This window comes from Saimiri boliviensis, chromosome 21, assembly GCF_048565385.1.
Source record: "Saimiri boliviensis isolate mSaiBol1 chromosome 21, mSaiBol1.pri, whole genome shotgun sequence".
Classification (NCBI taxonomy): domain Eukaryota; kingdom Metazoa; phylum Chordata; class Mammalia; order Primates; family Cebidae; genus Saimiri; species Saimiri boliviensis.
In genome coordinates, this window is record NC_133469.1 from 3,038,174 (window position 1) to 3,060,608 (window position 22,435).

General features: G+C 54.7%; 1 protein-coding gene across 2 annotated transcripts in view; it reads left to right on the forward strand.

The window, feature by feature from the left end:
- The window catches only part of PARVB (parvin beta), a 137,164-nt gene extending 125,334 nt beyond the window's left edge, over window positions 1–11,830 (forward strand). Inside the window, exons 11-13 of one of the 2 annotated variants that reach the window (XM_039463225.2) lie at window positions 295–396; window positions 5,901–5,973; window positions 11,561–11,828. In XM_039463225.2, coding sequence (XP_039319159.1) covers window positions 295–396; window positions 5,901–5,973; window positions 11,561–11,637 — 252 coding nt within the window. In that variant the 3' untranslated portion in view covers window positions 11,638–11,828. Of the gene's footprint in view, window positions 1–294; window positions 397–5,900; window positions 5,974–11,560 lie in introns of both variants that reach the window. The other variant, XM_003932743.4, reaches the window with a different exon arrangement.
- The last annotated feature ends 10,605 nt before the right edge of the window (window positions 11,831–22,435 follow it).

The window sequence follows — 22,435 nt, forward strand, 5'->3', positions numbered from 1 at the left end:
CACTCCGGCCTGGGCAACAAGAGCAAAATTCTGTCTTAAAAAACAAAAACTAAAACAAAAAGCTGGCCGTGGTGGTGTGCACCTGTAGTCCCAGCTGCTTGGGAGGCTGAGGTGGGAGGATCACCTGAGCCCGGGGGGGTCGAGGTGGTAGTGAGGCTTGATTGCATCAGTGCACTCCAGCCTGGGTGACAGAGAGACTGTCTTAGAAGAAAAAAATATGCCCCCCCTTGAGTTTGTGCAAAGTATTTGCCAACCCCATACCCCACCCGGAAACATCACAAGCTTTCTCTGCAGTTTGCAGATGGTGTATACCTGGTTCTGCTCATGGGTCTTCTGGAAGACTACTTTGTTCCTCTCCACAACTTCTACCTGACGCCGGAAAGCTTCGATCAGAAGGTATGTGCGCGGTCTCCGTCCGTGGTCGTGGCTCAAGAAACGCTCATTGAAATGCAGGGCATAGGACATCCTGGCAGCTCTTTCTGCGGCCTGGCTGCATTCTTCAAAAAGTAAAAAGCGCACAAGTGATACTGCAATTAGCAGGAAGTCTCAGCAGAAGAAATAGGAAGCCCATCAGCAGGGCACAGCGCATCCGAGTTTTGTTTGCCACATTTTCTCTGGGGTCTTTTCCACGGGACCGTGTGGTTTTTTTGCTTTGTTTTTTGAGGTGGAGTCTCACTCTTGTCACCCAGGCTGGAGTGCAGTGGCGTGATCTCAGCTCACCGCAACCTATGCCTCCTGGTTCAAGCGATTCTCCTACCTCAGCCTCCTGAGTCACTGGGACTACGTGCCTGTCACCACGCCTGGCTAATTTTGTATTTTTAGTAGAGACGGGTTTTCAACGTATTGGCCAGGCTGGTCTCAAACTCCTGACCTTATCATCCTCCTGCCTCGGCCTCCCAAAGCGCTGGGATTTCATGTGTGAGCCACCGCGCCCAGCCGGGACCGTGTAGTTTTTAATAACTGTGGTCCCATCTCAGGAGAGCTGTAAACCTTTCCCCTGTCCCGCTGCAGATCCAGCACGTGTGGTTTTCCCTGCTGCTTCCCAAGCTTCCCAAATGCCATGTGCAGTAGTGGCACAAAGTCCCAAGCATGGCTCCGTTACCAGTGTCTCCCCATTCCCTATTCTTGGCCATCAACTTGAAAGTGTTTCTATTTTTTTTTCCTACTGAAACGACAGAACATCTTTTTGACATAGAGCTTATTTTTTCATCCCTGTGGATTGTTTTCTTGGGAACATTTCTCAGATAGGGTCATCTGGGTCATTCCTCTCAATCGGGCTGGCCCATGCCCCTGGTCCCACCGTGGCCGCCCTGTGTGTGGGCTCCTCCCTGCTGTCTGCCCTCTGCCAGGGCTCCCGCAGTGGAGCCGCTCGTGACGGTATTTAAGAACTTGGCCATGGGTGGTCTGCATTGCTTTGGATTCACGGGCATCTGTCATTTTATTTTCTCGAAGTGTTAGACCCATGAGTCAGGGAGGCAGACGATGTGAGCTGGTGGTGGCAGCCAGAGGAACAGCAGAAATGGGGCCAGTGTTTATCAAGCTGCCCACTGCTGGCTCAATGCGGTCTGTTTGCTTGTGGCCAAATGTTGTTCCTGTCTTGCCTGCTGAGATGGAATCAGGACAGATTAGAGAGGTCTTGGCACATGGAGTCCATGTTGAATCCAGAGAGAGAGAGAGAGAGAGAGAGAGAGAAAGGGGGTGGGGAGGGAGGGAGGGAGAGCAGGAGAGCGCGCAGAGGGAATGAGCAACAGCTTGCAGGACTCCCCGGAACCGTGGGTGCCTGTGCCGCCGTCCTGGGACTGGAAGGGCAGGCAGTGCGGTGAAGACGCCCGCACCTCTCCGGGCCCTGACACGGCTGGTTGCAGAAACATTGTTTTGGAGAGTTCTTTTCTTTGTTCAAACTAGTAAGAACGCTGGCGAGAGCAGTGAGTGTAGCCAGGAGACGCAGAGCCGGTTTCTTTCCAAGACAAGGCTTTGTACAAATGTCAGAGGCGTCATCTCCCGGGCCCTGGCCTTCTTCCCTTGGAAACCGGGATGAACGTCTTTGACCATTGCTGCCCTGGCCTGCGAGGCTTGAGGAGGCGCGAGTCATCGGCTTTCCCCTCGGACTCGCAGCGAGGAAGGGAAGGCTGTTTTCAGGTAGAGCGTCAAGCAGACCATTCATCGTGTTCAGTCAGGAGAACGGGAGCCTGGGGTGGCGGCGTGGCTCTGCGGGTGGCTGGAGATGGGAGGATGTCAGCAGCTTTGGAGGATGGGAGGATGGGGGATGGGGGATGGGAAGATGGGGGTGGGGGATGGGAAGATGGGGGTGGGGGATGGGAGGATGGGGGTGGGGGTGGGGGATGGGAAGATGGGGGATGGGAGGAGTTCCTCCGGCCCTTGCGTTTTTCCCCTTTCTCCTGGTGGTTTGATGGTTATAATGGCAGCGGCTGTCAAGTCTCCATGGGCCCACGGTATTTATTCTCTTGTAGTCCTCATGACCCCTGGACAGGTGGGTGGTCCCCTGCTGCGGAGGACTCGCCCACTTCGGGCTGGGCCCGGCACCCATGTGCTCAAAACTGCTCGCAGACAGGATGTTGGTGACGTCCCCTGCTCATGTCTCTTGTGGGCTGAGACGCCCTGGGAATCCTTAACAGCTGCTCCACATTTTTGGAGGAGGGACTGAGGTTCAGAGCAAAACCAGAGATGCATCGTGGGCTGCTGTCCCGAGGGTAGTCATGGCTTATGGTTTTAAAAAACTGCATTGGATTAGAAAACAAAAAATCACGCTGGACAGCTCACAGCCTATAGGGTTGTGCCCCGTGAGCTGCCTCAGAGGCGTGAGTGTGGCCTGGCTTTTTTTTTTTTATTAAGAGATGGAGTTTCACTCTTGTTGCCCAGTCTGGGGTGCAATGGTGCCATCTCAGCTCACCGCAGCCTCCGCCTCCCAGGTCTAAGTGATTCTCCTGCCTCAGCCTCCCAAGTAGCTGCGATGACAGGCGTGTGCCACCTTACCCGGCTGATTTGTATTTTTAGTAGAGACAGGGTTTCTCCATGTTGGCTAGGATGACCTCGAAATCCTGACCTCAGGTGATCCACCCACCTCAGCTTCCCAAAGTGCTGGAATTCCGGGCGTGAGCCACCGCGCCTGGCGTCCCTGGCTTTCTGTTGCAAAGCCACCGTGGAGCCTCACCCTACACAGGCCGCGTGCTCAGTGCCTTGCACCCCTTGACCGTCATTCTGGGAGACTCTGCAGGCCCCCCGTCTCTGTGGAGTGGGTTGTACCCTGGAGACGTGGAGACGTTTCCTAGAAGAAAACGTGAGTTGCTTCCCCTCAGCATTACTGGATGAGGACAGGCAATCTCAGGAGGGCTTCGAGGCCAGCCCAGGGTTGCACAGCCAGCAACCGCAGAGTCAGGAGGGTCGACTCCTGTTCCAGAACCTTCTATCCTTTCTTCACCCGGCCAGGTTGACTGAAACCTTTTGAACTGTGGGAAGGATTTCTGCCCATGTGGCTGGCTCGAAGCAGGGCTGCGTATGGCCCGATCTTCGTTGGGCCGTGGGGCCTCCCACGGCAGTCAGGGTCAGAGTCAGGGTGGGTGGTCCCCAGGCCTCCCCAGGAGCTGCATGCTGGGAATCTGCCCTGATCCTGTCCTGCGGGGCATGGAAGGTGGCTGAGGGCAGAGGAAGGGCCCTGAGAGAGGACAGGCACGGGATGGTGGCAGTTTCCTGCCCGACATTCCCTCCGTCTGAGAAGAAAGCAGAAGGAAAATCTCACTTCCAAACCAATCACTGTGGGGTCCAGTGTCTGCAGAGCAGTGAGGCCTGGAAGGGGCTTGGAAGGGGCTTTGCTCTCCCCGTGAGCTGTTCTCTCCTGGGGCGGGGGTGCCCACCTCGTCGCCCGATCACGCCCTCCAGCTGTCTCTGAGCGTCTCCACGTGGCCGCACCTCCTCCTGAGCATCCCCCCTTCTCTGCATGGAAGAGGGTTCCTCAGGCTTCAGAGGCGTCCGGGAGAGGCAGGAAAACAGACTGGTCCAGATTGGTGCCAATTTCACACCAGGGAAGAATCTTTCCTTAAAGGAAAGATGCCCGAGTAGTAACAGACGCTTGTCTTTCGGGGGAGGTCACGGTAGGTGGGGAGGTGGTCCGCTTTCTGCGGCGTCCAACAGCGTCTTTTCCTGCCGTTCCCTCTCTTTGCTCTCCTGTCTCCTTCTCCATTTGGGGTCGAGCCTGTTGTGTGTGCGTGTGCACACGTGTGTGAGAGCTCATTTGATGACGTGGACGGTGGTCAGCCAGAGGGACCGGTGTTGCTAGGGGAGCCGAGGCAGGAGGCTCCTGGAGGAGGATGGGCACAGATGCCGGATCAGACTTAAATGTGTTTCCGTCCTGGTTGCATCCCTTTGAGCCCTGTGCCTTTTTAGGGCACTGACGTCCCAGCACCGTCCTCTGAGAAAGAAGAGGGCACCCAGCCTCACACAGGGCCGGGAGGGGAAAGGGAGCCTGTGCCGGACGCGCCTGCCCCATGGCGGGTGCCAGCATCCACAGGCTGCCCCTGCCCTCTCCTTAGGGGACCTGCTCTCTGCACCCTCCACACGGGCTGTTTTGCTCCTTCCCCTTTCCAGTGTTCGGCCACCCTCAGGCCTAGCCTGCGGCAGCGCACCCCCATATCCAGGCAGGCTGTCCTGCAGGGTTGGGGCGTCTGCTCTGCTGCCTGTTCTGGAGCAGGGTCTCGGTTTGCTCACCCTCCCCGCCTCCGGGGTGGACATGGCCTGCCCTCCTCCCGGGCAGTGTCTTCCCCACTGACCCCGTGTCGCGGTTGGCACAGGCCGTGTGCACTGTGGAAGCGTTTCCAAAGCCCCCCACGCTGTTTTCCAGTGCTGTGCATTGGATTAACCCAGGGAAGCCTCTTTTTCCTGGTTAATTATTCAATTACATTCCAAGTCAAATTGTTCATGCTTCTGATTCATTGACTTCAGAATCATGAAAATATGATGACTGAAAGCATTTTTTGCCTTGTTTGTTTGTTTGTTTGTTTCAAGACAGACTTGCTCAGTCGCCCAGGCTGGAGTGCAGTGGCAAGATCTCAGCTCACTGCAACCTTGCCTCCCAGGTTCAAGCGATTCTCATGCCTCAGCCCTCAAGTAGCTGGGATTACAGGTGTGCATCACCAAGCCCAGCTAATTTTTTAAATTATAGCAGAGACAGGGTGCTTCTGCTCGGGACTGTCTGTAAAATGGGGCCAATGTGGGCCAGGCACAGTGGCTATTACCTATAATCCCAGCACTTTGGGAGGCTGAGGCAGGTGGATCACTTGAGCCTAAGAATTAAGAGACTAGCCTGACCAACTTGGCAAAACCCATCTCTAAAAAAAAAAATAATAACCATACAAAAATTAGCCAGACACAGTGATGCATGATTGGAGTCCCAGCTACTGGAAAGGGGAGGCAGGAAGATGGCCGGAGCCTGGGCAGCGGAGGCTGCAGTGAGCCGAGATCTTGCCACTGCACTCTAGCCTGGGTGACAGATCCTGTCTCAAACAAAAGGAAATAAGTAAGGAAATAAAGAAGTAAAATGGGGTCACTGTGACTTCTCATCACACGGCTGGCGTCCGGGGCAGAGCAGGCTCTTGTCGGCTGTGAGCCCTTGAAAGCTGGCCAGGCGCCTCACCCTTCCTTATCTCAGTGTAGACCAGCAGCGTGAGGAGTGAGCATCGCCCAGGAAGTACACGTGGCCCTCTGCAGGCTTCCCCGTCCCTGCCCACCCTGTGGCCTGCCCTGGGCTCGGCGGGTCCTTGTGGACCTCAGTGTTCCAGAGGCTCCGTCCTGTCTACACTGGCTGTCCTCAAGCAGTGAGCAGTGGACGGGCCTGGGTAGGGGACGGCTGCTGGACCCCACCGCTGACCTGCCCCCTTCCTCGGCAGGTCCATAACGTGTCCTTCGCCTTTGAGCTGATGCTGGACGGAGGCCTGAAGAAACCCAAGGCCCGCCCTGAAGGTAATGTCTCTGGCTCAGGATCCCCGGGAGGGCTGGGCGTGGAGGGGAGGAAAACCGGGTCCCAGAAGTGGCTGGAAGGCTGGCGTGTTGTTCCCCAGATGGGCCCCGCATCTCTGGCTCTGGGGCGAGGGTTTGCCCACTCCAGCTCCCCGGTCTCCTCATTTTGGGGACCAGGAGGACTTTGCTGGTGGAGCTGGCAGGGCTGGTTCTTGAATAACCGCTTTGAAGGACGTGGCCTCTGCCCACAGAACTCAGGATGAAGTGCGTCTCCAGCTGGCCACGTGGGCTGGAAATGCAGCTGTGTGGCCTGAGAAGGTATTAAAGGCTTACTCAAATTTAGTGACGCTTGGGGTGGAGTTCTCCTGGTGCTCAGCCAAACGCGGCACTTGGGAGCGGGGACTTGGCGCGCTCCTGCTCTGTGTGGGTCTGAGCTGGGGGTAAGAGGCCAGGAGAGCCGGGGCGAGCGGTCACTTCACTGTCCTCACCTGGCTCCTGTGCTGAGTTGCCTGTCCAAGGACTCTAACCCGAACGAGCCTCAGAATTCCTGGGAAGGGTTCTTTGTAAGTGCCTGGGGACGGCCAGGCTCAGTAGATCGTGGGTGGAACTGCCCGCAAGCCCTGCTGGAAAGTTGCAGGGCAGAGCCGAACATGAAACGCTCTGATAAGTCCTGTGTGACGCCATCTCTTTGCCGCCATCAAAACGTTTGCCACGTACGAGGAGCCCACAGAACTCAGACACTGTGGTTTATGCCCGCGGGCCCCTGCCTTGACTGTGGCTCCTACCCAGCCCTGCTCCCTCTCCTGAGTCCCCCATCGGAGTACATGAGTCAGGGGTCCGTGATGCTTCTTCCGTCTGTTGCCAGCATCCCCTCAGAGGCGGGCATGGACAGTCTCCGACACAGTGAGAAAATGGCTCCCGTCCCTTCCATCCACCCGCTGCCCTCGCCGTCCCCTGCCAGTCCACGGGGAAAGCCCTGGCCGGTCCCCTCCTGCCCAGGCGTCCTCCTCTCAGGGTTTCACAGGACGATTCCACACCCTCCGGTCTCATTGCCTGTGTGGCTGTTTATTCTTTTTTGTTTCGAGACAGGGTCTCACTCTGTCGCCCAGGCTGGAGTGCAGTGGTGTGATCGCAGCTCACTGCAGCCTCCGCCTCCTGGGTTCACACCATCTTCCCACCTCAGCCTCCCAAGTTGCCAGGACTAAGGTACGCACCACCACACCGGCTGATTTTTTAACTTTCTTTCTTTTTTTTTTTTTTTTTTGTAGAGGCGAGGTCTCACTATGTTGCCCAGACTGGTCTCGACCTTCTGGGTTCCAGCAATTTGCTGCCTCCCATGACGGGCACAATTCCCCATGCCTGGCCTTGTTGATTTTTTTGGTTTTCTTTTTTGAGATGGAGTCTCACTCTGTCTCCAGGTCGGAGCACAATGGCATGATCTCAGCCCACTGCAACCTCCGACTCCCGGGTTCAAGCGATTCTCCTGCCTCAGCCTCCTGAGTACCTGGGATTACAGGCGCACCACCACATCCAGCGAATTTTTGTTGTATTTTTAGTAGAGACGGGGTTTCACCGTGTTGCCCAGGATGCTCTCCAGCGAGCGTGTGGCCAGCTGCTGCCCTTCAGGGCTGGCATGGCCTGGGTCTCCGGGACTCCTCATGGCCGCTGCCCTGCAGCCCTTTTGTGGCTGTGAGGCAGGGGCATGAGGGAGTGGCTGGGGGCCCAAGGGACCCTGCTCTGCCTCTCCCAGCTGTGTGTCCTCGGGCAGGTTACTTTGCCTTTCTGTGCCAGGGCCGCCTCATCTGTGCAGGGGAGTGACCACGGCACCTGCGTCCACACACCTCCTGGGGTCGCCGGGGGAGCAGGTGCATCCCACAGGACTTGTCAGAGCCTTCCGTGTTCAGCTCTGCCCTGTAACTTTCCAGCAGGGCTGATGGGCAGTGCCACCCATGTTCTGCTGAGCCTGCCTGCCCCTCAGCACCTAGTAAGCTCAAGTGAGCTGCTTCTATGAGCACTGGAGGGGGGTCCTGCTCACAGAATTAAATACATGATGAGATTAAATATATGAGATTATACTTGATGAGATTATAGATGATGAGATATAAATGAGATTATAAATGATGAGCTTATACATGAGATTGTACATATGATACATATATGATGAGATTGAGGAGATCATATATATGAGGTCATATATCAGGGGATCATATATGATGAGATTATAAATGATGAGATTATAGATGGTGATATACATATAGATTATATATGATGAGACTATCTGATGAGATTATATATGATGGGATTATATATGAGACCATATATATGATGAGATATATATGATGAGTTTATATGTAATGCAATTATATATGATATTATATATGATGAGATTGTATATGAGATTATACGATGGGATATATATGATGAGATATATATGAGGAGATTAAATATATGTTGAGATTAAATGTGTGATGGGGTTATGATTGGATTATATATGATGAGATGATACATATGAGATATATGTGATGAAATGAGATCATATATGATGAGATTATGTATGTGATGAAATGAGATCGTACATGATAAGATTATCTATGTGATGAGATCGTACATGATAAGATTATCTATGTGATGAGATCATATATGATGAGATTATCTATGTGATGAGATCATGTATGCTGTTGGTTAGCATTAGTGTACGGTGGGGTCACACACCGTCAGGGAGGAGAAATCCTTGCTCATGTCCGCCGAGGGCTTAGCTGGGGCTTTCTTTAGTCTCCTGTAACCCAAAGCCTGGGCCCCATCTGCAGCACGGGGTGGCCCCCCCCATACCCTTGGAAGAGCCCGTGGCGGCCCTTGGCCTCTGAGCTGCTGAGGGAGCTCTGTTTCTTTGTTCCCACAGCCCCCACCCTTTTTCTTTTTCCTGAGACACAGTCTTGCTCTGTCACCCAGGCTGGAGTGCAGTGGCCCCATCCCATCTCACTGAAATCTCCGCCTCCCGGGTTCAGGCAATTCTCCTGCTTCAGCCTCCCCAGCAGCTGCAATTACAGGCACCTGCCACCACGCCTGGCTAGTTTTTGTATTTTTAGTAGAGACGAGGTTTCACCACGTTGGCCAGGCTGGGCTCAAACGCCTGACCTCAGGTGATCCAGCCGCCTCAGCCTCCCAAAGTGTTGGGATTACAGGTGTGAGCCACTGCGCCCGGCCCTTTGTCCCCTTTTTGAGGAGTGAGGCAGGAGCATGTCCAGAGGCCAGGACATGCTCTGACAGGCCGGCCTCCGAGGAGGGGTGTGCCCTGAGCCGGGATGTGCTTTGCACTCATCTGCCTCTGGGAGCGAGGCTGGATGGCACATTCGGAAAGCCGCCACGGAGCCCTAGAAACCAGGCCAGAGGCAGAGGCGCTGGCCCCGGGCAGATCGCGAGTTCTGCAGCCTCCCAGGCAGGGTCCCTCCCATGTCCCAGGGCCTTTGTCCAGCCCGGCAGGGGACAGACCTGGTCTGCAGTGCTCATCAGCACCTTCGCTGGGCCAGCCCTGGCCAGGGGCCAAGCCGTGGAGATTTATGAGACGGGGTCCCTGCTGGGCCTCTTTACTTTGTGGCTGATGCAAGGAATGAGAGATTTTTCCTTCTTCATTCAAAACCAGCTGGGGAGCAAGAATTGGGGGGTGCCAGAGATGAGAATGATACGGAGAACGGGGCGCAGTGGCTACGGCCTCCCTGACACCCTCCGCCGAGCTAGGCAGACTTACCTGGTACTCGGAGCTGGTGGGAGGGAGGCAGTGGCTGCGGCCTCCCCCACGGGCCTGAGACTGCCCTGCGGGTGCCCCCCGGAAGAAGCAGGGCAGTCTCACGCTCCCTGCACGTGGCGCATCTGAGCAGCCAGGCCTGCACCTGGTTCCCCAGGCCCCCAGCTCTGATGAGCATCCCAGCCCCCTGCCCCCTTGGGGGGAGCTGGAGGAGACTCCAGTGGGGTCCCCAGCCCTGCCCTTAAGGAGGCCCCTTGCCTGGGAGAGAGCCTCGTCACTCGCTGGAAGGTCACAGGGCTGAGTGCCTGAGCTGGTCGGTGAGGTGGGCCTTTGGGAGCACAGCGGGACTGGAGTTCACGGGTCACAGAATGGGATTCCTGTCTCCCTGGGCGCAGGTGCTGAGTGGTGGCCATGGTTATCAGGCTCTGGCAGGGCTGCGAGGGCGGGCTGAGTTCTGTTTGCCCAGCGAGGCTGTCTGGAAGTTCTCAGAGCTCAGACCTGGGGGCATCAGTGCCAGGCTGCTGCTCTGGTCTCCCTGTGAATCCCCCGTGGGAGTGGACTCAGTGGGGCTCAGCGGGTGACGGCCCCCACCTCTGGGATCTCCTGTGTCCTCGCAGTCCCCCTCGCCTTGGTCCCCTCCAGCTCCATGGCGCCACCCTCCCTCCCCTGCCTGCGCTGGGCTGTCAGGAGCTGGGGTGGACCCTTCCGGCCAGGGGGAGACCCCAGGATCCTCAGCAGGGCCCCAGGTGCGTCCTCAGCCCGCCGAGCCGAGTTCAGCACACTTGAGGCCGGTCCTTTCCCCACGCTGAGTCTCGGTCTTCTTTGTGAAATGGGAGGGAAGGAAAGGGGGCCGTGCGGGCTCTGAGGAGGCTGCTCGAGTTGAGAAACTCCACCCCAGTGACAAGGACAGTTGCTGATTCTTAGCAGCCACCCCGCCTGCTCTCTCAGTGACAGATGCCATTTCTTGCTCTTGTGGTCAGGCTAAAGCACAGGGTCACCCGTGGTTACCTTTGGATCACAGGGTTCAGGGCTCAAAGGGTCTCGAGTGTGTCATCTGGTCCGGGCCCATTTTACTGATGAAGAGACTGAGCCACACCTGCAGCATGGGGTGCCCCCCCATGCCCTCAGAAGAGGCCCTGGCCAAGGGCCACTGAGCTGCTGAGGGAGCCCTGCTTCTTTGTCCCCCTGCCCCGCCCCCACTGGAGTCTGGCTCTGTCACCCAGGCTGGAGTGCAATGGCGCAATCCCAGCTCACTGCAATCTCCACCTCTTGGGTTCAAGCGATTCTCCTGCTTCAGCCTTCCAAGTAGCTGGGATTACAGGCACCCACCACCATGCCTGGCTAATTTTTGTATTTTTAGTAGAGACGGGGAAGTCACTTAGAGGTCACAGAGCAAGTGAAAGGAACAAGGTGTCTGGTTGCCAAGAAGGTTCTCTTCCAACCAAAGAAAGTGGCCCAAGACTTCCAGGGCCCCAGAGGGAGCTGTCGGGTCCACCAAGTGTTACTGGGGTTTTTGGCCCCAATAAGTGTCATTAGCTACACCCCCCAACCGGTCCTTAGACACGTCCGGATGCGGATCCAGGAGGGGCTGTGGGGGTGTCTCTGTCCTTGTATCCCAGGTGCTTGTCCCTGCCGGGTGTCAGCCTGCACCAGGAGCTGTCACACAACCTGTGTGGCTGCGGAGACATTGCCCAGAGCGCCCTGGACAGGGTGGCGGTCAGTCTCTAAGGGGAAGCACTCATGGAGATGCAGCAGCTGGTGTCATGCTGGAGACGTGGCTTCTGAGAGTACTGACCGCAAGGACGGGGGAGGGCATGGCCCCTGAAGTTTCTCTGTTTCCTTCTGCAGACGTGGTGAACTTGGACCTGAAATCCACACTGCGGGTTCTTTACAACCTGTTCACCAAGTACAAGAATGTGGAGTGACGGGGGACAGTGCTGCGGACGGTGGCAGGAGTGACCAGCAGGAAAAGCAGCGTCTGTCTGTGCCCTGTGCCTTTCCAGGGAGGCAGGCGCCGGGGGCTTCTGGTCCCAGCTGTGTGACTGTCATCCCCACCCCACCCTTACCCCCCTCTACCCTTAACCCACCCCCAACCCCACCCCTACCCACATCCCAGCCCACCCCCACCCCTCCACCACACCCCCCACACCCACACCCCCCCACTCCACCCCCCCCACGCCCACATCCCCCCACTCTCCCCAACCCCCTCTGCCTTTTCTGGCTGTTGTCCCCAGTCCCCTTTCCGTGTCATTCCCATGGTGAGAGCCTTTGAACATGCAGGATTCCGAACCCCGGTGCTTGTGTCTGAGGCCTCGAGTCACCCCGGTTGCGTGGGATGCTGAGTCCGTTGTTATCTGCCTTGGCCAAAAGATGAAAAAAAAAGAGCCTGAACCCCTGTCCCCGCTGATTGAGAACACCCCGCATTCTGCCTGCTGGTGCAATTAGTGATCACAGGCCCTCAGAAGCTGTGGCGTCAGCTCCGCAGGAACGCCTGCTCCCCGAGGACCCGCGCTTGACGGCCCACCGGGGCTCTCCCGGGCCGGGCTCTCCTTTTAATAAAAGGGTTGTGCAGTTTGAAAACCTTTAAAGTGACAGAAGCTTAGATGTGGCACACGTGTTCTCCAGCCACATTCCTGTCACTTCTTGGCCAGTCCTTGTTGTTTTAATGTAGCTTTTGCACAAACATCCAAGACCCAGGACGGCCCAGCTGCCACCGTCCTTGGAAGGAGCTGTCTGCTGGGGGCGTTTCCGCATTTCTCACTGTGGTTGAGGGGCTGGGGCTGGAGAGGGTGGTTCTAATTGTGCTGCTGGAGACGGCGGGGGCCCGAGCTTTCCCCTTCAGAGGCCCTTTTAGGGAATAAATGCGTCTTCAGACACCTTAAAATGAGGGTGTGCATTGGTTTGAGGGCCGTGTGTAATAGAGGCCACAGGTGAGTCGCCCAGATGTCAGAGTCATGTCCTCAGGCCTCTCGCCGTGTCTTCACGTGGTCTTCCCCCTGTGCGTCTGTGTCCTCACCGCCTCTCTTATTTTTATAATGTATTTTTTGAGACAAGGTCTCACTGTCCCCAGGAGTGAAGTGGTGCCATCTCAGCTCACTGCAGCCTTGATCTCCCAGGCACGAGTGATCCTCCCACCTCAGCCTCCCGAGTCGCTGGGACCACGGCTGCACACCACCATGCCCATCTAATTTTTTGTATTTTCAGTGGAGAGAGCGTTTCACCGTATTTCCGAGGCTGGTCCCAAACTCCTGGGCCTAAGTGACCCACCCACCTCAGTCTCCCAAAGTGCTGGAATTATAGGCATGAGCAGCCATGCCCAGGCTGACCTCCTCTTCTTAGAAGGGGTGGCCGGGTGCGGTGGCTCACGCCTGTAATTCCAGCACTTTGGGAGGCCGAGGTGGGTGGATCACGAGGTCAGGAGTTCAAGACCAGCCTGGCCGAGGTGATGAAACCCCGTCTCTACTAAAACTATAAAACTTAGCCAGGTGTTGTGACATGCACCTGTAGCCCCAGCTCATGGGTAGGCCGAGGCAGGGAACTGCTTGAACCCAGCAGGTGGAGGTTGCAGTGAGCCAAGATCGTGCCACTGCACTCCAGTCTGTGCAGCAGAGCGAAGACTCCATCTCAAAAAAAGAAAAAAAAAAAAAAGAAGGGCTGCCGTCCCACTGGATTAGGGCCCACTTCTATGACCTCATTTAACCTCGATTACCTCCATAAGGACCCTCTCCAAATCTTGTCATGCGGGAGGGGCTGTGGATTAGGACTTGAGCCTGTGGATTTGGGGGGATGAGGTTCCCCTTGTAATGGGAGGGTAGGAAATGTTCATCTCCTTCTCCCTGTAGCCCCGATAGCATCTTCCTTTAGAGCATCCTATGAAAGGAGACACTGCTCACTCGGTTGTGGGCTAGTCACCCCCTCGCTCACCCCAGCTCTGGATCGAGCCACTGCACTCCAGCCTGGGTGACAGAGTGAGGCTCTATCTCAACATGAGCAGTCCTGGCCCTTTCTGTGTCGTCAGAGAGGCCTTTTGTAACCTTAAGAAGTAGCCAGATAGTCACATGGCTGGCTGATGAGCAAAGCTTGCTGCTCTCGTGCAGAAGGTGGCTTGGATGTATAATGAAACTGACTGGAACTAAAAACAGTGAAGCAAGGGAGGCAGTCACACCAAACTGGGTCTTCATCTAGGAACGGGGTCCCACGGGGGCGGGGGGTGTTTTAAATAACTTGATGCCATGTGCATGACGCTGGTGCTTGACCATGAAAGGAAAGTCTCATCCTTCAAATGTGTGTTGTACTTCACAATCCTGGGCTGTTGCTTCAAGTAAACAATATCCACATTTTGAAAGGAAAAAAAAAAAAAAAAAAAAAACCCTCTGGGAGGAGGCTTCAGCTTTCCAGAATTGGCGATCCCATCGGCCATGCCCTCTGGGCCAGCCTCTGGTCGCAGTAGGTCCCTCGCTGTGGTGCCCCCACCATGCCCCCTCCCCAGCGCTATGACCCGCCGACCCCCTGGGCGCACCTGCCGCAAAGCGGCCCCTGCCTTGGCTTCTCACAGAGTTCTCTGCAACGAGCCGGGCCTCTCTGATTGCTTTAGCTTTTTGTCTTCCTGCCGCAGATCAGAGCTGTTGAGTAAGTTTTAATATGAAATCAAATGCCAACACGGAAGTTTTAGAAAACAGTTTAATATTCCCCTCAGTTCCGGCTGTTGCTAGGCTGGGGATGGGTTCAGAAGAGCCATTTTGATGAGGTGGCTTCCCAGCAGGGGAAAGAAATAATTAAAACAGCATTACAGTGGCTCCTGCGGGATGCGGTGACATTAAAGAGCCTCACTGACAACCTGGTGCCGGAACGTTCTGTGCTGCCTGTGTGACACGCACAGGACCGCGGCCCCTGGAGCCCATGGAGTGGCCCGGCCCTGCCCTGGCCTGGCCTCACAGGCATGGAGAGGGCGCTGCGCCTTCCCGGGGATGGACATTTGAAAAGAACAGAGCTTGGATAGGTGCGGTGGCTCATGCCTGTAATCCCAGCACTTCGGGAGGCTGAGGCAGATGGATCGCTTGGGGTCAGACGTTCGAGACCAGCCTGGCCAACATGGTGAAACTCCATCTCTACTAAATATACAAAAATTAGCCAGGGGTGGTGGCACATGCCTGTAGTCCCAGCTACACCAGAGGCTGAAGCAGGAGAATCGCTTGAACCCGGGAGGTGGAGGCTACAGTGAGCTGAGACTGTGTCAGTAAACTCCAGCCTGGGCAACAGAGTGAGACTCTGTCTCGGAAGGAAAGAAGGAAGGAAGGAGGAAGGGAGGGAGGGAGGGAGGGAGGGAGGGAAGGAGATAAGGTCTCACGGGCTGGAGTGCAGTCATCATTCACAGACACACACGTAGCACATGACGGCCTTGAACTCCTGAGCTCAAGTGATCCACCTGCTTCTGTGTCCCGATTTCCCGGGACACAGGTGGACGCCACCACACCTGGCTTGGATGTGATCTTTTGTCCGAATTCTTTTCAAACTGGTTTCGAGGTGTGGGTGTGCCTTCTGCATACCTGGGAGGCCCCATTAGGCTTGACTCCCTCATTTTTCTCCATCTACCATCAGTTTGGATCTGAATTCACAGCCTGGCCTGGCCAGATGCGTCAAGGGGCCGGTTCCAAGGCGGGATTCAGGGCGAACTCGATTCCCGTGGGCTCGGGACAAATGGTCGCTGGGGCGCGAGGCGGGGGTAAGACCGCCGGTCTGCTGCTGTTCCTGGCGCTTAGTTCAGAGAAGTTCTGGCCACCACATTTTCAGTGAATGGTTCTTTGAAGAGGAACCCTGGTTCGTAGGAACTAAGGGAAAGCAAAGCCACGTATCTCCACCCCCGGGGACAGACGTCCCAGCACAAGGAGGTCCCAGGTCTGCCAGGGCCGAGTGGACGCTCGGACGAGGGCAGGAGGGCGTTTACTGGTCCTCCTCCTCCGTGTGATGTGCCTCTCAGCCCACAGCAGCTCGGGGAGCCTCCCGAAGCTTCCGTTCCCCTCTGCCACCCACACAGTGTCACGCAAGCGTGGAGCCCAGAGCCCCGCCGGGCCGCGGTATCCTAATTGGAGGTGACAAAGAGCAGTTTCATGTTACAGCAACGGAATCCCTTCCCCCGTTCGGTGTGCCGGGATTTCATTGTCTTCTTAATTGTTGTAAGCAGTGTTGACTTTGGATTTCTGGATGTTAAATAAAAGCCACGGAAACCCTGGTGCGGCCGTTGGTCAGGCCCGCCTGGCTGACCGCAGGAAGCAAGCGCTTTTCGGGAGCCCACTGCCACGCCAGGCAGGCGCTTCCTAAGCCAGAGACGCGGTTAGGAGGAGGCCTCGTGGTGTCGCAATACGCTCTTATTTATTCCAATAAAGAGCTCGTGAGCAGGGGCCTGTCCGCCGTCTTTGTCTGGCTTCTGTTTTTATCTTTCATGCGTTTAGCGGTCGTGGATGGAACAGGTGCCAGGGCCTGGCGACTCCACCCAGCCCTGCTTCCGTGGGACTTCCAGGTGGACAGGAGCTCAGGGAAGGGCCAGTCACAGCCCTCTGTGGGGGATGGCACTTTGGGAACCCAAGCTTCTTCGGGGACCCCAGGGAGAAGAGGGCAACAGTCACAGCTGCAGATGAGTAACGAAGGCTCGTCTGCCCCTCCGCCTGGGTCCAGACCACACGAGCACAAAGCTAGTGGCCAGGGGCACAGGCTGCGTGACCACGTCGGTGGGGGGGTCTCCTTACTCTTTATGATGTGATGTCGCGGGGCCTTGCATGCTGACCAGTGAGTGGCCGCTCTTGACTCTGCAGGGCAAGGGACCCCTGTGTGACAGAGACGGTGGCCTGCCCTCCGTGCTGGCCCTGCCACAAACCCTCCTTGGCACAGGTCATGGTACGGCTTCAGAAGCATCAAACTTGACATGATGATAAAATTGCGACTATTCCAGGATAGCTAGCCTGGAGAAAAAGGCAACCATGCTGTTAAAAAATACGGAACTACAAATTAAAACTGTGGATGGAAGGAATCTGCGCTTGGAGAAGTGCCTGGGTTTGCGTCCAGCTTTGTCACCCTGTGACCGTGACCTCAGGGACCCGTCACCCACTCCTTCCAGCTCGGGGTTCTGGGTGACAAGTTCAACCTCCTTCCTTCGAAGTCAGCCGTCCTCAGTGGGAAGGGAGGTGCTGCCCCTCAGGGGATCTTTGGCAATGTGTGGGGGCAGTTTGGGTTGTCACAACTCGGGAGGAGGCGTTCTGGGCAGGTAGCTGGTGGAGCCCCGGTTACCACTTAACATCTGCAGCACCCGGGACAGGCTCCCTTCTCCCCAACGGAGACTCATCCGGGCCCCATGTGCAGCGTGCAGAGGTTGGGAAGCCCTACTGCGGGGTGCCATGTCCTTGAGCCGGCCTGTCTTCAGCTGTGCTTTTATCGGATGGGACTCAGCTGTTCCTATGGATGAGGATAAAACATTGTTCGCTGAGATGCTGAGTCTTTGAGGCCAGCAAGGGATCTTCCGACTGGTCCTGTCGAGCGGTCATTTACCAAGGGTCTTGTTTGTCCAAGGCTGGGGCAAGTGGCCAGCAAGAATGTCCCCTGCCTTTAGCCGGTGCAGTGATAGGTAACTCCCAGGCTGAATTACAAGAAAGGAGGGGTGCAGGGTGGGGCAGGGGAGTGGTCAGACCTGACTGGGGAGGGACAGCTGAGGCCTGGAGAGGGTGGGGTGGAAGCCAGTCTTCGAGAAGGACCAGGACCAGGGTACTTTAGGTGGCCCGGAGTGGGGCTAGTCCAGGTGGTTTTAGTCCTTCGTCTTTTATAAAAATTGGTTTTAGGCTGCAGTGGCTCTGGCTCATGCCTTTAATCCCTGCACTTTGGGAAGCCAAGGTGGGTAGATTGCTTGAGGCCAGGAGTTCGAGGCCAGCCGGGCCAACATGGTGAAACACTGTCTCCACTAAAAAAAAAAAAAAAAAAAAAATTAGCCACCATAGTGGCATACATCTGTAATTCCAGCTACTGGGGAGGCTAAGGCATGAACATTGCTTGAAGCCGGGAGGCGGAGGAGGTTGCAGTGAGCCAAGATCACAGCACTGCACTCCAGCCTGGGCAACAGAGAGAGACTCTGCCTCAAAAGCAAACAGAAAAATGTAGGTGATGTAAGACGGTTCTGAAGACGCTCTCAGACTGACCTGACTCTCCCATCCTTCTCACCTGTAGTTCTCAAATATACCTGCAGTCCGGGCGCGGTGGCTCACACTGGTAATCCCAGCACCTTGGGAAGCTGAGGCGGGCGGATCACCTGAAGTCAAGGGTTCAAGACCAGCCTGGCCAACATGGTGAAACCCCATCTCTACTAAAAATACAAAAATTAGCCAGGTGTGGTGGCAGGCGCCTGTTCGTCCTGTCTCTCCAGCCTCCTGTAGTCTGGAGTGGCCCTTCAGTCTTTCCTTATGTTTCATAGCCTTGACTCTTTGGGGAATACGATCAGTTATGTTCCAGAATGTCCTGGAGCTTGGATCGGTCCAGCACTTTCCTCGTGATTAGATTCAGGTCACGCATTTTTGGCAGAAGTGATGTGTCCTCAGCCCATCGTTACCAGAAGATGTGTCATGTTGATGGATCTTATTTCTTATGATGTAATGTTGGTTACTTAGTCGGGCATGTGAGCACACGCCTATGGTCCCAGCTACTCAGGGGGCTGAGGGGGGGAAGGATCACTTGAGCCCAGGAGTTAGAAGCTGCAGTGAGCTGTGATCCTACCCCTGCACTCCAGCCTGGGTGACAGAGTGAGACACTGTTTCTATTTTGAAAAAATACATATTACTTAGCTAACACAGTGTTTATCAAATCTGCACACTAAAAAATGTAACTCTTCTTTCTAATCAGTCAATATTTATGAGGAAAGAATTTTCACTTTTGGAGTTTCCTTTCCATCAGGAATAACTAGGAACCTCCACAAAACACGGAAAACAGTTTTCAGACATTGGGACGTGACTTTGCTTCCCGTTCGCTGTCCACCATGGTGGTGAGACCTCCTCAGCCATGTGGCACTGTGGTCCATTAAACTGCCTTCCTTTATAAATTAGCTGGTCTTGGCTATGTCTGTTTTAGCAGCCTGAGAACGGACTAATACACACAGAAACTCTTTGCAGTATTCCTGCAGCGTTTCTGTGAGTTCAAAACTATGTGAAAGTAAAACGTGAAGGGGTGGGTCAGATCTGTGATCCCCAAGAAAGGGGTGGAAGTGAGGTGAGCCCTTCCCTTGCCTTGGCTTTCTGCCTGGACGTCATTCCTGGGCTGTGCTGCAGTGAGGGGGACCCAGACAGAGCCAGTTCTCACTGATTTGAGGAGCCAAAGATCAGAGCTTGAGGAGGTTATGCTTACTCAAAACAGACACCAAAAGAATATTTCTGCCAGAAAAATTCCAACACCTCTTAAAGAAATGCAACAAAATTCAGGAGCCAACAACATGAACATTTAATGTCTAGCATTCAACAAAAAATTCTTATGCCTATAAAGAAGCAGGAAAATGCGACCCAGAGTCAAGAGAAAAATCAGTCCACAGAAGCAGACCAGGAAGTGACAGAGGGGACAGATTCTGCAGGACAACTGACCTGGATGCTTATAAAAATGTTCACGTCAGGGAAGATTGTTCTAGATTAAAGGGCTCTAAAGAGACACGAAAACCAAATGCAATCAGTGTGATAGGTGATGCCTCAATGGATGTTGGAGTAAAAGAAAAAACAAATGCAGCTGTAAAAGATACTTTCTGAAGCCTTGGTGAAATCTGAATGCGGATGGAATATTAGGAAACCTTCTATCCATGCTCATGTTCTTAGGTGTCGTAATGGTACTGTGTTATGCAGGAGAATGTACTTGTTTTTAGAAGAAACACTCTGAAGTATTTAGAGACATGATCCCTAAAGTGATATGATCCCTGCAATGTATTTATTTTTATTTTATTAATTTTTTAAATTCTTAGTTGTGGTTAAAATACACATCACATAAAATTTACTTTAACTATTTTTAAGTGTACAGTTCAGTAGTGTTAGGTATATTTTAGACTGTGTCTCTAAAAAAAAAAAAAAAGGCTGGAATAATTCCCTTCTATCTGTGCCTGTTTTTTGTTGTTGTTTGTAATGAAGTCTCACTCTGTCGCCCAGGCTGGAGTGCAGTGTTGTGATCTCGGCTCACTGCAACCTCCACCTCCTGGGTTCCAGCAATTCTCCTGCCTCAGCCTCCTGAGTAGCTGGGATTACAGGAGCCTGCCACTGCACCCAGCTAATTTTTGTATTTTTAGTAGAGATGGGGTTCCACCATGTTGGCCAGGATAGTCTCGATCTCCTGACCTCCTGATCCACCCGCCTTGGCCTCCCAAAGTGCTGGGATTACAGGCTTGAGCCACCGCGCCCGCCCAGCCGCCTTCTTCGTTGGGGTTTGGGGCTGCTTGGACTTATCTCCGTGTTACTCTTCCACTTCCTGGAGTCCCCCTCTTCCCCTGAACAATGCTCGACACATGTTGCTTGGTGAGCTGTGGATTTAGTTGTCTGTTGTAACTCCACACCATATAGGATGAGATTCTGCATCTGATTTTTACCTACAGTGGCCCTGCAGACCCAAGAGATAAGAGAGGCTTTGAGGGCTATCAGAGAACTCCCTGTACTCTGAGTATGCCTTGAGCTGAGAATGTAAAGCCCTGGGACTGGTCTTTCCTTGCCTTAAACTCTCTGGTGTGATGATAACAAGCTCACCCCACAGTCCTTGGATAACCTGTTCTTGTACTGCCTATGGAAGAGAGCTAGGATTGAGTGGTACTTAGTGCTGAGTGATGACAGGTAATTATTTTGCCATCACATACTATGAACTGTTAGAACTCCATTCTCTCACAGTGACTAGGTCCCCACTGCTTTTAAATCAGCCAGAACCAGTCACCAATCCCAGTTCCCATCCTGGAGGACATGCTGCCTGCAATCGTTTCTGGTAACAAATCCGAGGTTAATTGGGAATCAGCGGCCGATGACGAGAGCCTCTTTGGTTCTTTGAAGGAGAAAGGAACCTAACACAGGAAACGGTGCGATTCCCGAGCCGTCGGAAGGCTGGAGGCTCTTGGAAGAATACTGCAGAGCTAGCCCCTGAAGGAAGCTGCCACGGGAGGCTGGCCCTAGAAGCGTGGTTTCCGGGTTGAATGCTTTAGGCTCACCTCTGCAAATCCACTCCCCACCATTGTCCCTCCTGGCGTCTGTGGACTGCAGCAGGGCGCTTCTTCCCTCTGGCTTCTGTCGGGATGTGGCTGGGGGAGGCCCTGGCAAGAGGGAAAAGACAGGTCTGGGTACGTATTCCTGCAGCAGAGCCCTTCTGTGGGGTCACCCTGAGCCAGCTGTGTCCCTCTACTAAAGGCCACAGCTCCTACCCTGAGCCCCTGTTAGCGCTTCGGTGATTCTGTTCCTGGGCTCTGGCGTCCACTCCCTCCTCTGCCCTGTAGGTTTTGAAGAAGTAACAGCTCTCCCGTGTTGCTAGCCAGGGTGCAGGGCCATCTCTTCTGGGTTCCTTTAACCCTGCCCCAGCTGTCCCTTTTCCAAACAGCATTTAGTCAGCACATGGGAACGTGCCGTCCCTTTGCTGCTAGGACTGTGACTGCTACAGCTAAGTCGCTGTGATCCGGGGTCAGAAGCCACCACCAGAACCACTGGGTCCAGAGCTGGGCTGAGCCTGCTACACACACTCCAGCAAAAGAGGCCCCGCTTCAGGTCGCTTCTCTCCCCGCCTGTCACGAGCCTCCGTCAGGCACAGGCACATCAGAATGGCAGAGACGGATTCGTGCATCTCGGTTTCTTCCTCTGTGATATGGGGGTGATGACTGTACCTACCTCATGGGGGTTCCAGTAAAACGAAGGCCCTTAAAATGATGTTTGTTTCATCACCAATATGAGCAAGAATGCCAGTCCGACGTTTGGTCATTTTTATATGAACGTTTTACAAACACCCTACTTTCCTGCTCTCACCCACCGCTGCCTCCTGCTTCCCACCTGATCTGTCCACGTCCTGCCTAACCTGTCAGAAAGGGTGGGTAGCTTCCCCGTCACCTGTTGCAAGGGAAACTCACCATTTCAGCCCGGATGGTGAAGATTCCAGCTCGAGAGACCAGCTGGGGCCTGAAGTGTTTCTCTGAGTATCTGCTATGCTGAGATCTCTCCTTCTCGGACCCTTCCATGCCTTTGCATATGCTGTTCCCTCCACCGGCCACGTTCTCACCCCTTCTTCTTCCACTGCAAACTCCTATGCAACCGTCAAGGCCCCATTCTCCTCTGGAAAGGCTTCCTGATCCCCTCCGCAACAACCACCATCAATATCTATTCACCCAGCCCACGTTGTGCCAGGCATTGTTCTAGATGTAGGTATGTAACCAGGATCGGAAGAGGCAGACCATAGCTGCTCCTGAGGAGCAAAGGTCTGGTGGTGAGGCAGGCGTCACACAGCAGATGGCTGACCGGCTGAGCCAACCCAATGCCATGGGTAAGGAAACCTCCAGGGGCTATGGTAAAAAATCGCAGAGAGGGCCAGCACTTTGGGAGGCTGAGGTGAGTGGATCACCTGAGGTCAGGAGTTCAAGACCAACCTGACCAACATGAAGAAACCTCCATCTTTACTAAAAATACAAAATTAGCTGGGTGCGGTGGCACACGCATGTAGTCCCAGCTACTGGAGAGGCTGAGGCAGGAGAATCGCTTGAAC